Source organism: Lytechinus pictus, chromosome 11 (genome assembly GCF_037042905.1).
Source record: "Lytechinus pictus isolate F3 Inbred chromosome 11, Lp3.0, whole genome shotgun sequence".
NCBI lineage: Eukaryota > Metazoa > Echinodermata > Echinoidea > Temnopleuroida > Toxopneustidae > Lytechinus > Lytechinus pictus.
The window spans coordinates 26194269-26217512 of NC_087255.1; the positions used below are offsets into that span (position 1 = coordinate 26194269).

The following is a 23244-nucleotide window of genomic DNA, read 5'->3' on the forward strand; positions in this document are numbered from 1 at the left end:
GAATGTCAATACGGTGAGAAAAAGGAAAATGAATAGAATACAAAACGTTTCACTTTGAGATGGAACTCATTATCATGAATTGTGTGAGTTGCTATCACTTGCTTCTTTGGAAAACCAGAATAAGAAAAATTTTACCAGAATCCGATCGCACCAGACTATTCCGATGTTCCAGCATGACCGACTCGATCCTAATCTTAATGTGTTGTGTAATTCTCAATTATTTCTTTACATTTCAACAAATAAGATGAGGTACAAGGTGTCTTGTCATTTCAGGGCCCCATCATACGAGTAGTTGCGATTAATCTGATCAATCGCAACTATGGAAAGCCAGCAAAGCCAACATATAAAATGCTTGTTTGTTCAATATATATTCTAAATATGGCACATTTTCATACATCCATCGTTTTCTTATAAATTCAGTGTGCTTCTCTTTGTTTACAAAGGACATTGTGCAAATTTCCTGTAGAAAAATTTGACATTGATGGATTTCCATACAGTTGAGGTTGATCGGATCAATCGTAACTCTTTGTAAGAGGGGCCCAGCAGGATGTTGTTTCACAAAAGCTGTTCATAACTCATACATGGTCTTACAATTGTCTGGTGTATGTTCATGTGCTAACAGAGGCAACAAAAAATTTCCCTTACTGGTTAACATAATTGGAGAGAATTTCCTATATCATTATCAAAATTGAAAAATGATCAACTTTTCAATAAAATGCTGGTTAACAAAAAGAATTCTAATCTCCAAAGGTCATGTTTCAATTTTAGCTGACGCAAATTAAGACACTTGAAAATCAGTGGCCCTTTTCATTATGGCAACTAACACGGCAACAGGGTTTAGCAGCCAATCACAATAAAGGTTTAATGAAAGTTACTATGGTTTTAAGTCTTTATGAAACAGGCCCCAGATAGAGAACAAGAAAATGATCCAGTCATTAATAAATTCATTCATGCACTGACAACAGCGTCGTGAAACAGCTCCAAATACGAAAGTGCTTAATTTTTGTTTTTTAAAGGTATCAATTTACTCACCAGAGGAATGTAAAATGGATCTTTCCAGCTGAGTGATGCTGCTACGGTGAGGATGGGATCTAGGCAGCAGAACATGGCACCAAACACCAGCATCTTACCGATACGAGGCTCCACAGGGAGACGGGATAGATGGTAACCTAAAGCTGTCAGTTCCTCGTTATCATCAAAGGCTCTCTATAAACAGGAAAGACAAGAATTAAGAAATTTCTTAATAGATATCTCAGGTAAGCAAAGCAGGTATTAAGAGTGCCTAAAGTCCATGTTTGGTGAATAAGTTTGTAGCAGCATCATGCAATATCATTACCATCATTACAATACAACATCAACCTAAATACTCATATCATACACTTTGATTTTAGCCCCCAAGAAAAATACATAGTTCATTGGTTCACCGATTTTCAGCATAGTTCCTAAAAGACAAAATGGGTTAGACACTTCATCAAATGTCTATCTTTCCCTTGGGAATCCCACAAGCATCTTTTAACTATCATCACATTTTATCAAAAACAGGCCATTGAAGATGCCGGAAAGTGAGATAGGCAAGATTACTGCAAGGTCTAAGCCAATATTTTTTTTCCTTGAGAATGTCTATAAGCATCTGTTCATCTCTTATCCCAATGTTTCCTTGAAGATAAGCCAATGGGGATTCAAGACAGCAGGATTGGCAGTATTACTTCAAACAGTCTAATGATTGCAAGTCAACTTCAGGTCCCGAAATCAATCATAAGTCTTGCAATCAATTGCAAACTTACTACTGATCATCGGTCTCCTTCTTGCATCAACAAGAATGAATTCAGTATCTGAATATAAAAACGGCCCAAGTCCAATTTTTTGTGAAATTGACTTAAATATGGGAAATTGTTCCTTATACAATGACTCACCTTGTGTATAAATTATAAATCTGAAATCATCTCGGAAATGCCTTAAATAAAGGAGGAAAATCTGGTATGCGTGTAAAAAAAGCCCAAGTCCAGGACTTGGGCTTTTCTTACATTCATATCATAGCATCCTATCTCATTACTTCTACTTACTACCGAAGTCTAAAATGTATATGAATGTAAGAATGACCCAAGTCCACCAGACAAAAGGCTCCGCCCACAAGTAACATGAATATTAATGTACATAAAAAAAATGTATACTTAAATTTGTTTATTAATGTTCTATAATGTCTTTTGGCCAAATATACTTTAGTGGCCCAAAATTAAAAATAATCCTTTTTTTTCCTCAAAATGACCTACTATGGACTTTGCAATTGATTATATTTTCTAACACCCCATTAGCTCCACCTTTCCCACAGCCAAATTGTATTGCCTATGATGAAATATGAGGATTGTCAATATAAACATGCTTGCTTGATCCCTGCAAAAAAATGACGGAAGCAGTTCTGACTTTTGGGTAAGGCTCCTTAATGATGTTACTTATGGAGAATCGAGAGGTGTCAATATGCAAATAATGAATGTGTATGCGTGCAAAGGGAAAAATATTTTCATGAGATGAAAGATGAAAAGTTCCATTCAACGAGGCACTAGCCGAGTTGAATGGAACATTTTCATGTTTCATCGAATGTAAATATTCTTTCCATTGCACAAATATTTACATTCATTACTTGTTTTATATAACTCATATAAAACAGGAATAAAATAGATAAAATTAAGATTAGGTAGGCAACTCCTTTTCTCTGATCATTCCTAGTCGGCCTACGGCGGATTCCCCCATGTATCGACAGCTCATCAGCCCTTTGCTTTAATTTTGTGACGCGCATTGATTCATGGATCTGAATCGAGTGCGCACAGTCAGTCTAGTTTGATCTGCGCTAACTTCATGCGCGCAAACACACACACACATATACATAAGAAGGGAAGTAGACACACACATGATTAGTGGTACATACTGAGGGAGCGCTATAAAAATGGAAAAATAAAAATGCACGGTCACCGTGCAATGGAAAATTAAAAACTGAATGCAGTAAAAAATGGACCAAATATTGAACACCTTTCAACCAAGGATATTTGTTTGAGTTACCATTTGTTTGAGGCTCTGGATTGCTAGCTGGATAGCTCTGATGTCTGGTGCTTCCATTGCTTTGCTGATGAAGGGATGTACACCCCCAAGCTTCAGGGTCTGGATAGAAGAAAAAATTGATGTAGTATGAGATCATCTTTTCTTACATGCAAGTTATTTACCAAAACAGGGGGCCATTTCCTGAAGCTGTTCGTAGGTTATGCACTACTAATGATCCTTACTAGTGCTAAATGAAACACCATAATTTTTCATGTTATAGGAGCGAACTTTCCATAATTATCATCAATTCTTGACAAAAAAACAAACTTTGAATTCAATTGATTTTAATACAACAAAAATTTCAATCTAAAAAAGATAAAATTTCAAATGACCGAATCAAAATTTTATCTAGCATACCTTACTTATAAGAAGCTTTATGAAACACCACCTCAGAAAACCATACTTTATAAACTGTTAATGGTAGTATGCAAATAAAGTTGTAATTTTAAAACACATTTCATACGCAGAATTTTCATTGGTGTTGACTTTGCTTTGATTTTCATGATTTTCACTTTCTTTCCGTAATTCAAATTTGCATTGTCCTGAAAAACTGCTCTGTTTTCTATGAAATTCTGTGAATTTCGTGTTCTTCCCAAATTCTGTCCTTACTTCCATCTCTACTTTCTTTACCTTGATGTTTAGACAGAGTTCTTCAAGGGGAGTTCTCTTGATTTCAGGCACTTGGTATTCCTCCATTTCAGATGCCTTTAGCTGGGTATACACATGGTAGCATATTCCATCCTGTACTCTGTATCAGAAGATGAATAAAACTAGATCAGGGACAAAATTACATGGGGGGGGGGGGGGCTCTGGGTAATTTCGCCCCCAAAATTCTCAAAAGAGCCCCGGAAACTCAAAAAGAAGCCCTGGAAAATCCCCATTCATTACAATGTTAAAGCTTATCCAATGTTGCAGATTTAGGCAGAAAGTTGTAAAAAGTAACCCCCGAAAATAACAACAAATAATTTTTTGCCTGAACAACAGGAATTCTCAAATGTTCAGCCGCGAGTTATGCCTCTGCTGCTGCCAGATCAGAAATATATTACACACTTAAGTAATGAATGACCTTTGATCTCTGATCTCAAAACCCCAACTATAAACAGATCATCCTAATTAACTAACGCATACATGTGCCAAGATTGAAAATGGTCCATTAAATCCATACTTTGGCTAGTGTGAAAATGAGATATTTCAATAAATACATGCACGATGATATCTAAAATACTGAGACTTTTGATCTTGTGACGACAAAGTCTCATAAGATCATTGTCAGTTACAAATGCATCAGACAAGTTTGAATTTGGTCCCTTATACAGTTCCTTATCTAGCGTAAAAGCAAGAACTTTTGATCTGACATTTAATCTCATGAGCGCAAAATCTTTTCACATCATTGCCCTTGCCACCCCCCCCCCTATGAATACAAGAACCACGTTTTAAGTTAATCCCTAAAAGGAATCTTTCATAATCACAAGAACAAGCTTTTTCAATAAATATAACAACTTCTGTGACCTCAAACCTTGATACTAAACACTATTCAGGTCATCACAATTTACAAAACTGAAAAATTCAAGCCTAAACATTTAAAGTTGGTGGTTTTGGAGTTGATTTTGTTGGTGTGACTGCAGCGACTGACCGTTAAAGCATGCATTAGCCGACACCCTCCCCGCGAGAAAAATCAATTTTCCCAGTTTGTTACCTCCCAGCTCGTCCTCTCCTCTGATGGGCAGATGCCTTGCTGACCCATTCAGCCTTCATCGTCCTGATATTATTTGTGAAATCGAAGTTGGTCTCCTTCACCCGCCCTATGTTGACCACATACACCACATCATCGATGGTGATGCTTGTCTCTGCAATGTTGGTTGCTATGATGATCTTACGTACTCCTTGAGGCGGACGTTCAAATACCTGCAGAAGAGGTCATGGAAGACACCATCAGGTCAAAATGCACCATCATGAGGACCCCCAAAGTGGACGCATGAATACCTTCTTACCCTCATTAAAATCAGTATTTATTGGCCTGAGTCCAAACATTAAACATGTATGAACCATTTATGCATCGACTTTGTACACGAAATCATGTTTTTGAGCAAATTTTGGTCTGACATGCATTTGCAAAATGTTGCGGTATTTCAGAGCTGTGTTATAATAATAATAATAATAATTTGTCCATTTATAAAGCGCAATTACTATGTGCATATACTCAACTGCGCTTTGATATTTGGTATCATATTATTACCCAGACTGTAGCTGAGCCGCCATATCAATAGGCGCTAAAGCGTTAAGGAAAAAATCCTACCGGGTACCCATTCACCTCACCTGGGTCAAGTGCAGCACAATGTGGATAAATTTCTTGCCAAAGGGAACTACGCCATTACTGGGATTCGAACCCACGACCCTCTGTTTACAAATTCAGATACTAATCCACTGTGTCACAACGCTCCGGGTGTTGCAAATTTGGTCTCTAAAGATGTGCAAGATTTGAAAGTAAAAAGTCAGCAAGTGGTGCAGTAAACAATTTTTTTGCCTCCGAGCCCCCCCCCCCCCCCCCCCCCCCGGCTTATATAGGATTAAAACAGCGGTGATGCAGGCTTGTCAGGCGATTACAATGTTATATAAAAGCATGAGCATCTTCTTTTGGTAGCACTAACCTGTTTCTGGTTAAGGGTAGGCATCATGGAATGCAAAGGAATGATGACAAACCGGTCACTTGAGAAGAGGGTTTGAGATGTTAGTTTGTCATGGAGTTTACTGATTTGATCCCATCCAGGCAGAAAGACAAGAATGGCACCGTCCTAAAGAGAAATATACGTGAAATGCAAATTAATTGAGTGGCTGATATGATTAAAAAAGATAACTTTCACTTAAGAAAAAGGGTTTGAGAAGTATGTTTTTCATGAAGCTTAACAATTTTATCTAAGCCTGGTAGAAATACAGATATATCCTGATTCAGGGGCAAAAGATTGATAAGGTAATAATCGGCACTCTTAAAACACAGTTTGAAATAGACTTCACAGTTACAATTCATATGCCAATTGATTGCAACATAGGATAACCTTGGTGAAATAGGCTAAATGTGTATGAATACCAATACAAATATTCCAAATTGTTCACATACACATGAATTCTTGTAATGTGGTAGTTCTTACTCTTGCCTTGTAATCAGGGGGAAAGTGTGTTGAATCGAGCTTGGAAACTTTTTCGAATGCTCCCCAGGGAGTAAAGAAAGTGCATACACACACTGTTTGCGGGCAAGCCAGGATCTGATATGTGTAATAACATATCTGTAAAGCTCTTAGATATATTGTTGCTATGTATAGGGGCTGTATGAATAATATTATTATTATTATCATTATTTTTATTATTATTATTATTATTATTATTATTATTATTATTCCTCTAAACAGGATCAAGTCCGTATTTTTTTCTTGAATAACTTTGCTCTAACAAAAAGCACCAAGTAATTTCAAGTGCAACTAGGAACTTTACACTACTAATGTCCGAGAGTCTTTCTTATCAATCTGGTTGTACCCAAGATAGCTGCCTTCTGAATGTCGTACATCCGAAGGTGAGGAGAGATCTTGGTTATGCAGGCTTCCATTCCCTTCTTCACCATTCCTGAGTGACCAATGATGACTGGTGTGACCTCTGCTTTCACGTTCCACATCCTCTCGATCTCAATCCTTAGGTCTTGATACTTGAGCCGTTTGTCTCTTTCCTTTACAGCAATGTTGATATCATGGGGAACAGAGACCTCAATGATATTTACTACGTTGTTGTCTCTGACGATGATGTCCGGCTTGTTGCAGTTGATGGTTCTATCCGTTAGTATGCCACAGTTCCAATATATGGTGCTGTTATTGATCGTGGTGATCGTTTGTGGCTGATGTTCCCAAGCGTGATCACAAGTCATTTTACCGCGATCCTTCAGTAGTTGCCAATGGATAAGTTTGGCAATATTGTCATGTCTTGTGATGTACTCAGTTCCAGCAAGAGTCGAACATGCTGATACCAAATGCATGATTGTTTCGGTCTCTTTTCCACACATCCTGCAAGTGTCGTCTGTGTCTCTTCTGAGGATAGATTTTTCGTAGGCACGGGTCCTCACCACCTGGTCCTGAATAGCATAGACGAACCCTTCAGTTTCACCTCTTAGTCCCGCCGACTTAAGCCATTGATGTGTGTCTTTCTGGTCTACGAACTCCCGATGCGTCTGTTTTTCATGGTGGCCATGAAGTCGCTTGGATTTGAGTTGCTCTTGAAGTTTCTTGTGAAAGGAGCATTTAAGTCTTGCCTTCTCTTTTTCACCGTAGGGTAGTGTCAGTCGATGTTGTGCCAATAAGATAGATGCTTGCTTGTTAATGGAGTATATTGCTTGACATTTATCATAATCGAGGGATATACTCGTCAGTATATCAGGTGGATTGGATAGGTAGTTGGCGAGGTTCGTTGCTTCCATATTCCAGACCATCTCAATTTGTTGTAGACCTCTTCCTCCAAGATCACGGGGAAGGTACAACCTTTCGATTGCGGCCTTTGGGTGATGTAATCTGTGCATCGTTAATTACTTTCTGGTCATAACATCTAGGCCACATATATCAGCTAGTCTCCAGTTAACAATACCAAAACTGTATCTAAGCACAGGAATGGCTAGAGTGTTGATCGCTTCAATCTTATTTTTGGCATTCAGTTCGGATTTGAGGATCAGCATGAGTCTTCTTTTGTATTCTGATGTTGCCTTCTCCTTCATTGTGTTATGGCTAATGACATCGTTCTCAGCTATGCCTAGATATTTATATGTCGAATCATTAGTCAGTTCCTTGATTGATGTTTCCTCATCTTGCACAAACATGTCGCCTGTATTTACCCTCCTTCCTCGTACAAGTGTAACTTTGGCACACTTGTCTATACCAAACGACATCTTGATGTCATCGCTGAAATGTTTAACTACTGCTATCATCTTGTGAAGTTCATCGTCATTTTTTGCAAAGAGTTTGATATCATCCATATATATCAGATGGTTTATTGTCGTAGATACATCTTGCCCTTTGTATCTGTAGCCATAACTCGTAGCGTGTAAGAGAGAGCATACTGGATTGAGAGCTAAGCAGAATAAAAGAGGAGATAAGGAATCTCCTTGAAATATTCCTCTCTTGATTCGGACCCCCTCCACTGTCATCGAACGGGTGCCTATTGTAAGCGAAAGAGTAGTGCTCCATTGTTTCATACCTGCTGATATGCACTTGACTATTTGTGGATTGATGTGATACATCTCTAGAACTTTGATGATCCAACTATGTGGTACGCTGTCAAATGCCTTCCTGTAGTCTATCCAAGCCATGGATAGATTGGTCTGTCTTTGGCGAGCATTACCGATTATTGCTTTGTTTGTCATTAGGTGATCTTTACAACCCTTTTTTCCTTTCCGACAACCTTTCTGAGTGACCTCCATTATGTCATGATCATCGATGTGTCGTTCGATGTGCATGGCAAGCGTTGATGTCAGCAGCTTATACATAGTATTAAGGCAAGTGATTGGACGATAGTTCTTAGGTTGTTTTGGGTCTTTGCCTTTGTACAGTAGATATGTCCTTCCAATTGGCAGCCATTTCTCAATAGTCCTGTTCCCTTTGATAATATCATTGATGATTTTCAGTAGATTAGTATGGATGCTACCAAACCTCTTTATCCAGAAGTTTTGTACACCATCTGGTCCAGGGCTTTTCCAGTTATGAGTGTTCCTTATGATATTGTGTAGTTCAGGTAGGGTCAGGTCTACTAGCTGCTGCGCTGGCACATTGGACCATTTGTCTGCTTCAGACTGAATCCAGGGATTTTCTTCGTGAGTGATATCATTATCCCAAAGTTCTTTCCAGTAGTTCTTCATATCATCTGCCGATGGAACATCTTTCGTCTCAGTCATCTTTGAATCCAGCTCACGAAAGAATTTCTTTCTGTTTCCATGGAAGAGTTTATTCTGCCGTTTGAAATTGTTACTCTTTGTGTATCTCTTAACACGGTGTTTGAGAGCATTTATCTTCATTTTGAGCGTTTCTATAACAGTTGTCCTAGTACGGGTCTTATCGTCAATGCGATATTTCTTCTGAAGTCTTTTGGTATTGCTCTTCATCCGATTGGATTTGATGTTTCCCTTATCTACTTCTCCGAGTTGAGCCACGTCTTTATGTAGTTCTGCTATCTTAGTTTGTAGCCTTTTCTTCCATTCAGGAGCCTTCTTCTTATGATTGGTAGAGTGGTTTGATGAATGAAGCTTGAGTCCCATATGTTCTGTTACAGTTTTTGCTCCTGCCCAGATAAGACAGTTTATCTCCAACAAACTGGAAGGACTAGATTGCACCTTTTCAAGCATTTTATCTACTTTGTCGATCACGCTCCTAGTAGTACAGCACCTTGTGTCGATCTTGGGAATTTGTGGTCTATCTGATATTGATATTCCCTTCACATATTCAAAGTTGCTCCTCAGTGCTGATAACAGCCGTTGATCGGAATCTCTGTCTTCATTTGTCGAGTCTTGTGATACAATCGCATCTCTCTCGGGTACAGATGATATGATATTACCCGATACGTTCCTTTCACATTCTTTATCTTGTTGAATGTGAGGCTCTCCGCCGCATAGAAAATGGGCAACATCGTCCCCATGTTCAGTCTCAGTAATTTCTTGTCTTTTCTTAGCCTTTTCTATTGCTGTAACCCGAAGAGTACGAGATTTCACTTTAGGTTGTTGCAAGTGCTGGTGTATGTCTACATGTGAAGAGAATCCAGTCTTATAAGAGCTGTTTTTTCTTCTGTTCATCGTTGATCCCTTTCCCTCTCCACCAGCGGGCTTGTTGTCAGATGTGTCACAGTACTGAAAGAAATGTGCACCTCTTTGGTATTCGGCCTCAATCTGTGTGTCTACCGTTTCGATTTCATCTAGTTTTTGTAGAAGAGACAAGGAACACGCCCCAAATTGAGCGATGTAGTCATCTTTCTTTTTTTTCTTCTGAGCACTGTCCATATCAAGACGATTCATACGTTGTTCTTGTGATATTCTTTGGTTGTGTTCTCCATCTCGTAAGCCCCTATCACTCTGCGTCCGAACATCCTGTTGATTGTTGAATATAATCCCCTCGTCAAGAAATATATTCACTGTATTTCCAGAACCTGTACTTTCTTCATCATGGATAGAATTTCTCACCTTCTCAGTGTTGGTGATTACCGAGTTTTTTCCTTTTCCCGATCTCTCTCTATCATTGTTGGTGTCGTGCAATTTGTCTACTTTATCTGTTATTCGTTTTCCCCTGTCATCTTGATTCTTTGTTGCATTACGCTTTCGTTCTCTACAAAGACTTTGGGCATTTTCCTTTATTCTCTCTAATTCAATGTCGCTGAAGTATTGAGTACTAATGATACTTTGTTTCATGTCCACTAGACCTTCTTCTCCAACGGATGGGTCACCATTATTTACAAGCCACGTTTCTCTCATTCTCTTCCTGTAATGTCTAGTTTTATGAGATACATCAGTCGCAAAGTAGAAGCAAGTCATAAGATTTTCCTTCTCTTTATTTGACCATTTATTTATTATTATTATTATTATTATTATTATTATTATTATTATTATTATTATTATTATTATTATTATTATTATTATTATTATTATTATTATTATTATTATTATCATCATCCTCATCATCATTATTATTAATGAAGAATACTCACTGGTTTCTGGAGCGAGATGTATCGAAGTAGTTCAGCAGTGAGGTCGAGATCTATGACATCATGATTCATGTTAGAAAGACAATCCACCACTTGCTCGGAGTACCTATAGGCGTGCATGTATGTGTGATAGAGAGGGAGAGAGAGAAGGGTTTGTTTAGAGAGGAGATGGTGACGGCAAGGGAGAGAAAGCGAGAGTAATTTCGACTATCCAATTAAAATTGTTTAATTTGCAATTTTTCTTGTCCAAATTTAACATTGCCAACTTATTTAATAAATCAAATAATGCACAGGTTTTGATTTTTGGTGTTAGCGGTAATGCAGGCATCTCCAGTACTTACATTGCTGTACCAAATCACTTGATAAGTCTTGTGCTAGTTGCACCAATATTCTCAAATGTACTGCATCACAATTATTTCACCTATAGGCAATACAATTATTGCAATTTTTCTTACGTTCCCCTCATAGACTCAAGGTACTCGTTGAACTTCTTGCGATCCTTTTCTTCTTTCTCCATCTCTTCCTCCCGATTCTTCTTACCTTTCTTGTACTTCACCCATACCGGTTCATTGCGGGTTGTTTTTGGTCTTGGAGGTTGATACCTGGTTATTGGAAAGTCAAAGAGCAAGAATAAACAATTATACAAGAATTAAGCCAAGGGGATACTTCCATCTGAAGTTATCATGAATGGTATGAATTGAGTAAAATAAAAACAATGAGAATTTAATTGAAATATTAAGACAAATGACAAATTCATGGAAATTCAAAGTTTTGAACAATTTGTGTTGGATTCATACATGAAATCATGTCTTTGAATGATTTCTTTATCCAACACGCGAGAATGCAATTACTTCAGATCCGCATACTCCGATGTCACAAATTTAGTCACAAAAGATGTGCCAGGTGCTACAGAAACAAATCATGCAGCGTCACAGTGATATCTTAGTAGACTGTGGACATATCGCATGACACCAAAACATATGAGCCCACAGCAATTTAAGGGTTAAGCTGAATATGACTTGATACATACCTAGTCATTTCTAGAATATCTTCAAGGTAGTATTCTGTGACACCGAATGTAAATCCAGGAATGTTGATCATAGGGGCTTTGTTAAAGTAGTCAGAGAACAATTCCGCTCTCAGAGTGGCACTCATCAGTATCAATTTCAGGTCACTCCTAGATGAAAAAAAAAAAATGATAATTACTCAAATATTATCTGAAATGGCAAAAAAGGGCAAAACTTACATGCAGCCATATGACTTTTTTCTTTTTAAGTCTTAACACTGAATTCAAGACGTATTGGATGTAGTATTCTGAGATGTTAAAACTTGCTGTAATACAAGAGTAATGCCAAAAATATTTAACTCTTGCTATTTCACCACAATGTCAAGAACACTTTTGAATTAGTCATGAATTTCTCTAAATTTTTTTTAAATTGGAATTGAGAATATTTTATATATAATAAAACCCAAAGATGTATCTCACAAAAATAAATGTCATCATTTATAGATTGCACTGTTAGGAGCAAGTCACTAACTGGTAAAATCAATTTTTAAAGCTGTAGGCAAAAAATAATAATAATCTAATCAATTTCATGTCACAATAAATTGATTTGTACAATCAGTGAATCACCCCCTGGGGTGACCTACATTTCTTTACCTCTTTGGTAGAAGCTCTTTAAGGATGATGAGCAGAAAATCACAAAGTAGATCTCTCTCGTGGACTTCATCTAATACAATATGGCTAACACTCTTCAAATACCTGTGATGGCAAAAGAAAAATTAGGAAATAATATCAATTAGTGTCTTAAGTTATTTGTAAGATAGCCCTTAGTGGGAGTTGAGGGGGTGAAACCCCAAGTTTTTTTTTTTTTGGGGGGGAGGGTTGTAATATGAAGCCTCTTAATTGGCCCACAAACTGCTATCATTTATGTAAACCATTATAAACCATCCAATCATACGCACCCTACAAAGCTTTATACCTTGTAGCTAGTAGTCTGGACGTTACAGATCATACCATAGACCAATAGTTAGTTTATTTATCATATTGGTTAGCATGGGCCACTTATTGAAAACTCCTGATAATAATAATAATAGGCATTTATATAGCACCATCTATCTAGAAGTATTCTATTCCGAGGCGCACAAGAAAAGAAAGAATGAGAGAGTTTGGATGAGTGTCAAAGTGCCAATAACTAATACGGTTAAAAAAGATAAGACTTCAGTCTAGATTTGAAGGTCTCCAGTGATGATATAATTCTTAAATTCAATGGAAAATTATTTCAAAGAGAAGGTGCTGAGGCAGAGAAAGCTTGCGCATCATATGATACACGTGTCTTGGGCAAGTTGCGTGTGTGTTGATCTTAGGCTACGAGCTGATGTATAAGGCATGACAAGGTCTTGTAAATATTTTGGTGCCATACCATTTAACACTTTCCAAGTGAGAAGAAGTATTTTAAATTCTATTCGCTTCCGGATTGGCAACCAATGTAACTTGACCAATGTAACTGATGTAAGTCTTTGTAAAAGTGAGGAACTAACTTGTCTCCTTCAAGCCACTTAAGAAGTATTCCCGTTGTGCAGTATAGGATACATCCCTGTGGGCATGGGAAGGCGTTCTCTAGTCGTATCTGATACCCAACACTGTTATCACGACCACACCTCTCCGCTCTCTCAGCTGCAACTCTCTCAGCAACCTGGCAAGGGGAGAAAGATAGCAAGATAATAAGTTGGTTTTTTTTCAATTCACTCTGACCAGATTCAATGTCAAGATAATGTGATATTATCCTCATTTGCGCAACCCTAACGTATATTGCTCCAAATGTGATTTTTTTTTTTTTCCCTCAAGGGGAAAGCCTGCGTTATTGTTACAGGTACTGAGCTCATCTAATTTCATATCTGATTGGTAGACATATAAAATCAATAATGAGATAACATCTGTATGGTGGCAGAAAAACACAAGTCAATACAACTTTTTGAGTCCTTCAAAATTTTCTACCTGTTAATAATGCAAACAGAAAACTGCTGTCAAACCTCTCTATCATGGCCACCCAAAGTAAAGAGAAAAAGTGGTCACTGGAAAGAGGAGTTCTTTGTAGACAGCTATATAAACAGCTTTTTTACACCTACTCCTATCAAATGGCAAACACTGTTGGTGGACACTAAAGACAGGTTTTCACTATATACAAAATGGCAGCAAACACAGGTTTGACTGACTGTACAAGATGGTGATAAAACTTAATTACCCCAGAGAAACCCCAAAACAGAGAAAGATTCAACTGTATATTAACTTACTGTAATTGCACTTATCCTTCTTGGTTGCGTGCAGATGACACGGCATGTTGACCCTTGACCTCTGTTGATGTAGTCATCCAGGATGAACTGTGGAACTTGGGTAGTTTTCCCGCACCCTGTCTCTCCACTGATTACTACAACCTGGTTGCTTCTGATGAGAGATAATAGCTCCTAGATGGGAAATAATAATAATAATAGTTACATTCATATAGTGCTTATTACACATTGTTTCTAAGTGCTTTACATTGCAATTGTTATTACCCCGGTCATCGGATCCTGGCATGCCCTCACACAATGTATGCACTTTCTCCACTCCCTTGGGAGCATTCCAACAAGAGTTCCAAGACTCAATTGCTTGGCATACTACATAGGCTTTCACCTGGGTGGAGAGTGGCAAAGTGTGGATTGAAGCCTTGCCAAAGGACGCTAGGCCACAGAGGGATTTGAACGCACGACCCTTTGATTGCAAGGAGAGAGTCTGAACCGCTACACCACAACGCTTCCACATAATAGTAAATAATAAGAATCAAAGGAAAATAAAAACAGATACAGGCAAATGATGGAAGTTAAGAGTTGATTTCTAACATAGTCAATGTCATGAAATGAATCAACTTCTATCATTCCAGAGAAGATCAGGTTTGCTTACAAGGTTATGTACAGTCGCTTATGGAAACAAAATGTCAGAACCAATCAAGTAGTGTTTAAAATGACTAACCAAGCTAGTTTAGTATCACCAATAACAACAAAATGAAATGTATTATAGTAACAGGAAAATCTATAATAATTATACTATTTAGAACAGCATTTATAATGTGCCATCTATCTAGTAAACTATTTGGAGTGAGGAGTTACAACAACATCAACAAAATTATTGAATTATTCAAAAATAGATTAATAAATCAATCAACAAAAATCTAACAATGTTTAACAAAATAAGATGAAGACAAACCTACATCTTTCATTTTGAATGAGGGAAGTTTTTGTCTGAAGGTCTGCATTTTCCTGTACTGTTCACTTTTTTCCTTCTTGATCATATCTTCTTGCAGCTGTTGGTCTAGATTGGGATCTTGCATCAGTCCATGGCCATAGAAGTTTTGACACACAACATCTGCTGGTCTCATCACTTATTTTCAAGAAAAGAAAATAAACTGATGTTAGAAGCTTCATAATTTACAAATTCAAGATGAATGTTTTGTTAATGAAAACAAACTGTTGTATTGAGATTAAAGATAGATCTCTTCTAGGACAATAGGAAAGAACTTTTTAAAGGCACTTTATCTGAATCACCCGATTCAATTTCAAAATCATCTTGCACACATATATTTATAATAGAGGCAAATAATTTGGCAAATTGGTACTCTTGTAAACAGATTCAACACTGGCTACGAGCCTTGTATGAGATATAAATAATTACACAAAATATTGCCTTAGTTAGAATTGCTTTTTATGGATAAGATGATCACAACACTGAGAATGCATTTTCGACTGACCCGTTTATCTGATTTTTCTGTCTGTTCTTCAAGAAATATGCATTTCTTGAACTTTTGAACTTTGAAAAATTATTTGCAAAATTCTCAATGAGAAATACACAAATGGTACAATAATACAATTACCAAGAAAAATGGCAAGAAAGCAAACATTAAAACATAAAACTAGAACCGAACTTGTCACTGAGACAAGCTAGGTGATACGCCATCAGCGTCATCACTACTACTATCTGGCTGGATGTGATCTCTAGCCCCGTTCTCTAGCTCTGTGATTGAAAAAGAAACAAAGACTGTACTGTACAAATAAATCATCGTATCCTATTATCTTTATTTCTATTTTAGGCCTATAGCCCTAGGACCGATCCCTAAGTTAACGTTAGGTCTAATTTTGAAAGCCGCTAGGCCCTATTGATTTATTGCTGTATGACAGATTATGTACCGGTAATTTAAGTTCAGTCTTTCTTACTCTGTCGTCTGCTTGGTCACCGACGTTTATTCATATAATAGTAAGAAAAGTACGATCAGTCGATCGATGAAGTGAAGATCAAATACACGCCTATGCATTCATGCATTGCTAGGCTATGGCTATGCGACCGGTATACGGTCGGGCCGCGCCAGCGTGGCTAGGCTTCCCGCTGCGCTGGTACGTCGCGTCGCTCTCCCGCTAGCCGCTCTAAGCTCCGCGGCTAGCTAATATGCATGTGCATAATCATGACCAACCCCGGCGCTATACTCGCTGATTGGCTAATACTTGTTAGCAAATGAGGTCAACGCGTGATAGGTATGAGGTCAACGCGTGATAGGTTAATGAATATTTATCATGGCACGGTCAATAACGGGTTTTTATTGGCTGCACGTTAATGAAAATATGACATCATACCTCATTACGTGTTTGTCCGCCGATGCGTGTAAACTTTTTGTAATGGCTGACTTTCAATTGAAAATTTCGGCACAATCCCGACATCTAATGAAAAAATGGAGACTAGACTTCTAAAAGTGCATAGTCTCAGCTACAACATATTCAAATTTGGAAAAATTAGGAGCAAGAATTATCGAGATACAGCTCAAAGAACATTGTCATGTAGATTCATGTTTTGAAAAAAGTTCACCTTCCATAGACTTAACACGCAAATAGTGAAAATTTTGACACTTGGCCTTTAATCGAAAATTTGACCATGAAGACGTCCTCTAAACGAAAATCTGACGTTGGATATTTCGAAAGAAAATTGACTGAGCTATCAAAATTTGGTAGAGAATCAACCAACAATAGGCGAGATAACCGCAAATGAATTTGAAATTCGTGACGTCAAAATTTAAAATTACATTTTTTTAGATTAGAAGATGATATGATGACGTCACAATGTCCGATCAGCCCGAATGATGCATGAATTCATATCTACAACTCATAGGCTTTCAGAATATGTAATAAAATTTGGGGGTATCCAGGAGTTCTGTGGAGATATGGCGGATTTAAGATAGGCATGATTTTGGGTATTCGCCATAGACGCGCGCGCGGATTTCACACTTTGACGCGCGCATGTGACATAATGGAAAGTCACTTTAAGTTGCAAATTTTTGCAACTTGTTAAGAAAAGTATCAGGATTCCAAAAATGTAAGAAAAATGAGGTTTCTGCATTCCGTACGCGCTACGCGCCTACATTGGACGCGTACGCACGCAAATTTTCAAAATGCTCAAAATTGTCTGAAATGTACTCTCGTTTGATCAAAGTTGAATTTTGAGCAACGCGGTCATGAATGCAACTCGGCAGTAGATATTAACCTGAAGTTAATGCCTACCAAAAGTTTTTTTTTAATGACGTTTAGTTAGGAAGATATTGTCAATTACATGACTCACAAAATGGCGCCTACGTGACGTCATGCATTACTGATTATCATGAAAAGCTTGACACTGATTCTTCTGATGAATGTCATTGATCATGGAAATTTTCATGTTAATTCAATGATGAAAACTTAAAGAAAGTGGGCGAACAAAATCAGGAAGAAAGAAAGAAGAATAAAGAATAAATAAATAAATAATAATAAATAAAAAAGATTCTGACAATCACAAGAGGTGATACGCTGATGGCGTATCACCTAAAAAAAATAACAATATGTAAACATATACACATGGGCCATGCGCATAATTGTATTGGGGATTTCACAGACTTTTCCATCTTACTTTTTGGCTGTGGCTGGGCATTAGATTGAGGTGTATTTTCTCTGAGACCTTCTACCTCACGAAGCATCCGTTTGATCTGCCTCTCCTGTTCATCATTCAGGCTCACAGTCCCTCTCTACAGAAAATAAATAAACAGAGAATAAGTAGCATTCATATCATAAGGGAGCTTTAGAAATGTTGACATGAGTGCAAACAGGCAGCCAGATTTAGATTTAAAAGCAATTTTTGCATGCTTTGCACTCAACCTCCATTTATTGTTTCAGGAGCTTCCACAAGTATTTATGTTTTTCAAGGAAAATTTCAGGTAATAATTTCAAGAATTTTTCAAAGCTTTTTGAATTCCAAAAGATAGAGTTTAGACTAAGACAATGAACATGATTTTAAGATCATAATGTATCATCTATTTCTCTCAAATCAATGTTTCTCCAAAGTCTGAGACTTTCATATATAGTCAAGTACAAAGCATTTTCCCTATTTATGCAAATTATGCTGATTTTGTAGAATAATTTACATTATTGTCCTTAAATCACGAAATAAAGCAATTTAGTCAATAAACATGTATGTAAATGTATATCCAGTGTTTCCATTTACTTATTTTTAGTACACAGAGGTTTTGATCTCAACCACAATACAAACATCTTTGTTAATCCGGGCCAGTAAATCAAATTCCATTCACAAATCCTAAATTGGGACTGTAAACACTAGTTTGCATGTTTATTACCTCTCTCAGCTCTCGTCTTTGTTTATTGCCCCGACCTCTCTGAGCATACCACATCCCTATCTCTCTGCCTGTCAGACCCGGTGGATGTGGTGGCCCTCCTCTTCCACCTTGTCCTCCTCCTCCGCCTCGTCCTCCACCCCCACCTCGTCCTCTACCTCTTCCTCCATAGCCACGCCCTCTTGGTCCTCCTCCTCTTCCTCTGTCAGACATCACCAAGTGTGTGTTGGGCTCTTAGTCTAGAAATAAAGAAATGAAGTTATCATATATATCAACAACATTACGAATGCTAACATAGAAAGAACTTGGAAGTTGAAAACACCTACAAATCATCAAAAATTCAAATTTCTGTGTAAAATAATTAAAGCACCATATTATTGGATCAACAGAAAGATGAGAAAATGAAGATGCCTGATCTTTATCACAGTAGAGCAGAGAATGACAATGAAAATTACTTCCACAGCAAAATAACCTCAATAATACACTGGTGCTTCTAGGCCTAACTTAGACTACATTATTAATGTGCTGAGAAAAACATGAGCATTACTTGTTGATCTGCATAACCCACCAAATAATGTCATAATTTCTATGTTCCATAGCTGTGAATGGAATGTAGACCCTACTGCTAAAATAATGCCTTGCTGGGTAGAAGCAAAGTCTTAAATTTTAAGTTTTCTGTGCAAATTTATTTAGATTTAGTGTTGTTTACAAATAAAGCAACAATCACAGAGAACGAAAAACTCCACGGGAAAATTTTTGAAATAAATAGTCTAGTAGAACTGGAATCTTAAATCGCTTAAAATGTAATGTACCTAGTTATATATTATTTACTCTCTACAATGCTTATATTCTGTCTCATCTTTCATATTGCAATTCAATTTGGGGTAACACCTACAGTAGCCACATGTAAAAATTAATTTTTCTACAAAAAAAGCAATACGTATATATGTAAGAAAACAGACTATAATGCCCCCACTTCTTTGCTATTTACCGGTAAATCATTACGCACAGCTAAACTTCCAGATATCAACAAGATTCAAATTGGTTCAATTATGCAATGATACCACACAAAAAATCTTTCACCCTATTTAATGAATATGTTCTCAATTATTGCAAACATTCACAATTACTTTACCAGATCATCTAACAAATTCCACAGATGGACCTTTTCAAATGATAGATCTTAATATTCAATACGACATACTGGCCCCACACTATGGGATAGTTTAGACCTGTTCACATATAATATACAATTTAATAAAAGTACTTTTAAAAGACAATATAAAAAGAAATTACTGAGCAATTATTGATTCCTTTAACATGGTTTTGTACTATTTGCTTATTTGATTGTTTATCTGTTTGTTTATATTTCTTGTTTTGTTTTATTTTTTATCTTTGTTCTGTTTTGTTTTACCTCGAAGTTTGTTTCATTATTATTCAACAAATACTAAAATTTAATATCAGATTATAAATATTATAATTATTCATAATCACGTATTAAATTTTAGTATTTGTTAAATAATATTTTTTATCTATAAATTGTTCTTCAAAACGGCATTTTGTAACATCGCCAATCGTAGCTACGTCATAACGAAGCGGTTTAAGGGTCAGACCTATTGTATTTGCTTTGTTGACAAACGGATCGAGGTATCTACACGAGATCGGTCTGGTAAGAAGCCTTCAATTTTTCGCCTTTTCATTAACCAATTTTGTAAAAATAAATAAAATCACCATTTACGTGATTTTTATCTGAAGTTGAAAGATGGATTTCCTAGGGAAATCCATCTTTGTTTTGGTGAGTCTCTTATACATATATGGCAGGCGGTTCAAGGCTCCATAAATGATTGAAGAAGTATATGTCAATAAAAAACATCATCATGGAGTCCTCAAGGCCAGGCTACCATGGCCATGCCGGGGTGCACGATCGCAAGCTAGCCGTCTGTGTACGAGAAATTAAAAAAAAATTAAATGTTTACTTTAAAAACTCCTCGAAACAGATGGCTGCCAGCTGTCTAGCCTGCCCATTACCAGTGAAGTTGTTGTGTGTCCAGACGATCAATTATTTTTAGAAAGTAATTTGCCTTTGGAAAAATTTACAACTAAAAAATGTTACAAGCGAAGACAGAAGTTTCATCATTTTTTTGGACAATAAATATGTTAGGAAATATTATAGAGAACGAAATACATGTAGAACTAGAAGATGATTACAACTATTGAATTTTTGGCATTATTGTGATCCAAGTCCCCGGTGACTCGGATCCACGGACAATTTTTCACAACGTAAAACATGTCCTACCTGTCTCTCTACCAACCTCGTAGTTGTGTGTCACTTGTCTCTTTTCAGTCTCCACTTTATTGGCATAATGAATAAATCGGAATTGCATCTACTTCTTTTCAATCTATTGCTTTAGTTCGTAAACTAGTACTTTTCATATAAATAAATCAGGATTATATTCATCTTTTTATGTTTCTCACATAAAATGTGCATTATTTCGTCTCCGTTTTTACTAAATAAATCAATGGGCCCTATCCCTCTTCAGTCTCCATTGCTTTATTTCGTCGATTCCTAATTTACTAAATAAATCAGAATTGCATCTACTTCTTTTCAATCTCTATTGCTTTATTCCGTAAACTAGTACTTTTCATATAAATAAATCAGGATTACATTCATCTTTTAATGTTTCTCACAATATAAAATTTGCTATATTTCGTCTACGTTTTTACTAAATAAATCAATATGCCCTATCCCTCTTCAGTCTCCATTGCTTTATTTCGTTGATTCCTAATTTACTAAATAAATCAGGATTATATTCATCTTTTTATGTGTCTCACAATATAAAATTTGCTTTATTTCGTCTACGTTTTTACTAAATAAATCAATATGCCCTATCCCTCTTCAGTCTCCATTGCTTTATTTCGTAGATTCCTAATTTACTAAATAAATCAGGATTGCATCTACTTCTTTTTCAGTCCTTTATAGCTTTATTTTGTCATACTTTTTATGCTAAATAATAAATAAATCTCTTTTCATATATATGTTTCTTCTGATTATGCTTTATTTCATAGCTATCAGGTTTTTACTAAATAAATCAAAATGCATCTCCCTCTAAACAGTCTTCATTGCTTTATTTCGTTAGGTAAAAAGAATGTCTGTATAATTACTCCTCATGATCCAAGTACCCCTATAATACGGCAATTAACCCGTTGATATTTATCTACCCCTCATTTCCCTCCTCTTCAAAACCACTCTGCCACTTTTAGACAGTTTCCTAGAGATGATAAATGAATAAGAATCCTTAAAATGAATGAAAATCACACATTAAAAACTCTATTTAACTGTCTAATTACTCCTCGTGATCCGAGTCCCCTCCCCATGTTAAAAATGTCAAATTTCCCATTGGAGGGGACTTGGATAACTAGGAGTACTATATTACTCGTGATCCAAGTCCCCTCTCCTAAAAATACAAAACGGCAATTAACCCGTTGATATTTATCTACCCCTCATTTCCCTCCTCTTCAAAACCACTCTGCCACTTTTAGACAGTTTCCTAGAGATGATAAATGAATATTTTTTGATAATAACAATCATTAAAATTAATGAAAATCACATTAAAAACATTATTTAACTGTCTAATTACTCCTCGTGATCCGAGTCCCCTCCCCGTGTTAAAAATGTCAAATTTCCCATTGGAGGGGACTTGGATAACTAGGAGTACTATACTAGTCGTGATCCAAGTCCCCTCTCCTAAAAATACAAAACGGCAATTAACCCGTTGATATTCATCTACCCCTCATTTCCCTCCTCTTCAAAACCACTCTGCCACTTTTAGACAGTTTCCTAGAGATGATAAATGAATATTTTCGATAATTAACAATCATTAAAATTAATGAAAATCACATTAAAACACTATTTAACTGTCTAATTACTCCTCGTGATCCGAGTCCCCTCCCCGTGTTAAAATGTCAAATTTCCCATAGGAGGGGACTTGGATAACGAGGAGTACTATTACTCGTGATCCAAGTCCCCTCTCCTAAAAATACAAAACGGCAATTAACCCGTTGATATTCATCTACCCCTCCTCTTCAAAACCACTCTGCCACTTTTAGACAGTTTCCTAGAGATGATAAATGAATATTTTCGATAATAACAATCATTAAAATCAATGAAAATCACATTAAAAACACTATAACTGTCTAATTACTCCTCGTGATCAGAGTCCCCTCCCTGTGTTAAAATGTCAAATTTCCCATAGGAGGGGACTTGGATAACTAGGAGTACTATATTACTCGTGATACAAGTCCCCTCTCCTAAAAATACAAAACGGCAATTCACCAGTTGATATTCATCTACCCCTCATTTCCCTCCTCTTCAAAACCACTCTGCCACTTTTAGACAGTTTCCTAGAGATGATAAATGAATATTTTCGATAATAACAATCATTAAAATTAATGAAAATCACATTAAAAACACTATTTAACTGTCTAATTACTCCTCGTGATCCGTGTTAAGACTGTCCAATTTCTCATAGGAGGGGACTTGGATAACGAGGAGTACCGGGTACTATTACTCGTGATCCAAGTCCCCTCTCCTAAAATACAAAACAGCAATTAACCCGTTGATATTCATCTACCCCTCATTTCCCTCCTCTTCAAAGCCACTCTGCCACTTTTAGACAGTTTCCTAGATATGATTAATATTTTCGATAATAAGAATCATTAAAATCAATGAAAATCACATTAAAAACGCTATTTAACTGTC

General features: G+C 36.7%; 1 protein-coding gene across 1 annotated transcript in view; it reads right to left on the reverse strand.

Moving 5' to 3' along the window:
* LOC129271082 (ATP-dependent DNA/RNA helicase DHX36-like) overlaps positions 1–23244 on the reverse strand; it is a 34414-nt gene that overhangs the window by 10258 nt on the left and 912 nt on the right. The window contains exons 2-15 of the mRNA XM_064106227.1: positions 18489–18724; positions 17768–17882; positions 15054–15223; positions 14101–14271; positions 13348–13502; positions 12467–12568; positions 11837–11983; positions 11262–11408; positions 10810–10912; positions 5742–5885; positions 4790–4998; positions 3724–3841; positions 3055–3153; positions 1033–1206 (exon numbers count right to left, since the gene is read on the reverse strand). Of these exons, the coding sequence (XP_063962297.1) occupies positions 1033–1206; positions 3055–3153; positions 3724–3841; positions 4790–4998; positions 5742–5885; positions 10810–10912; positions 11262–11408; positions 11837–11983; positions 12467–12568; positions 13348–13502; positions 14101–14271; positions 15054–15223; positions 17768–17882; positions 18489–18698 (2064 nt within the window). The 5' untranslated portion in view covers positions 18699–18724. The remainder of the gene's footprint in view (positions 1–1032; positions 1207–3054; positions 3154–3723; positions 3842–4789; positions 4999–5741; positions 5886–10809; positions 10913–11261; positions 11409–11836; positions 11984–12466; positions 12569–13347; positions 13503–14100; positions 14272–15053; positions 15224–17767; positions 17883–18488; positions 18725–23244) is intronic.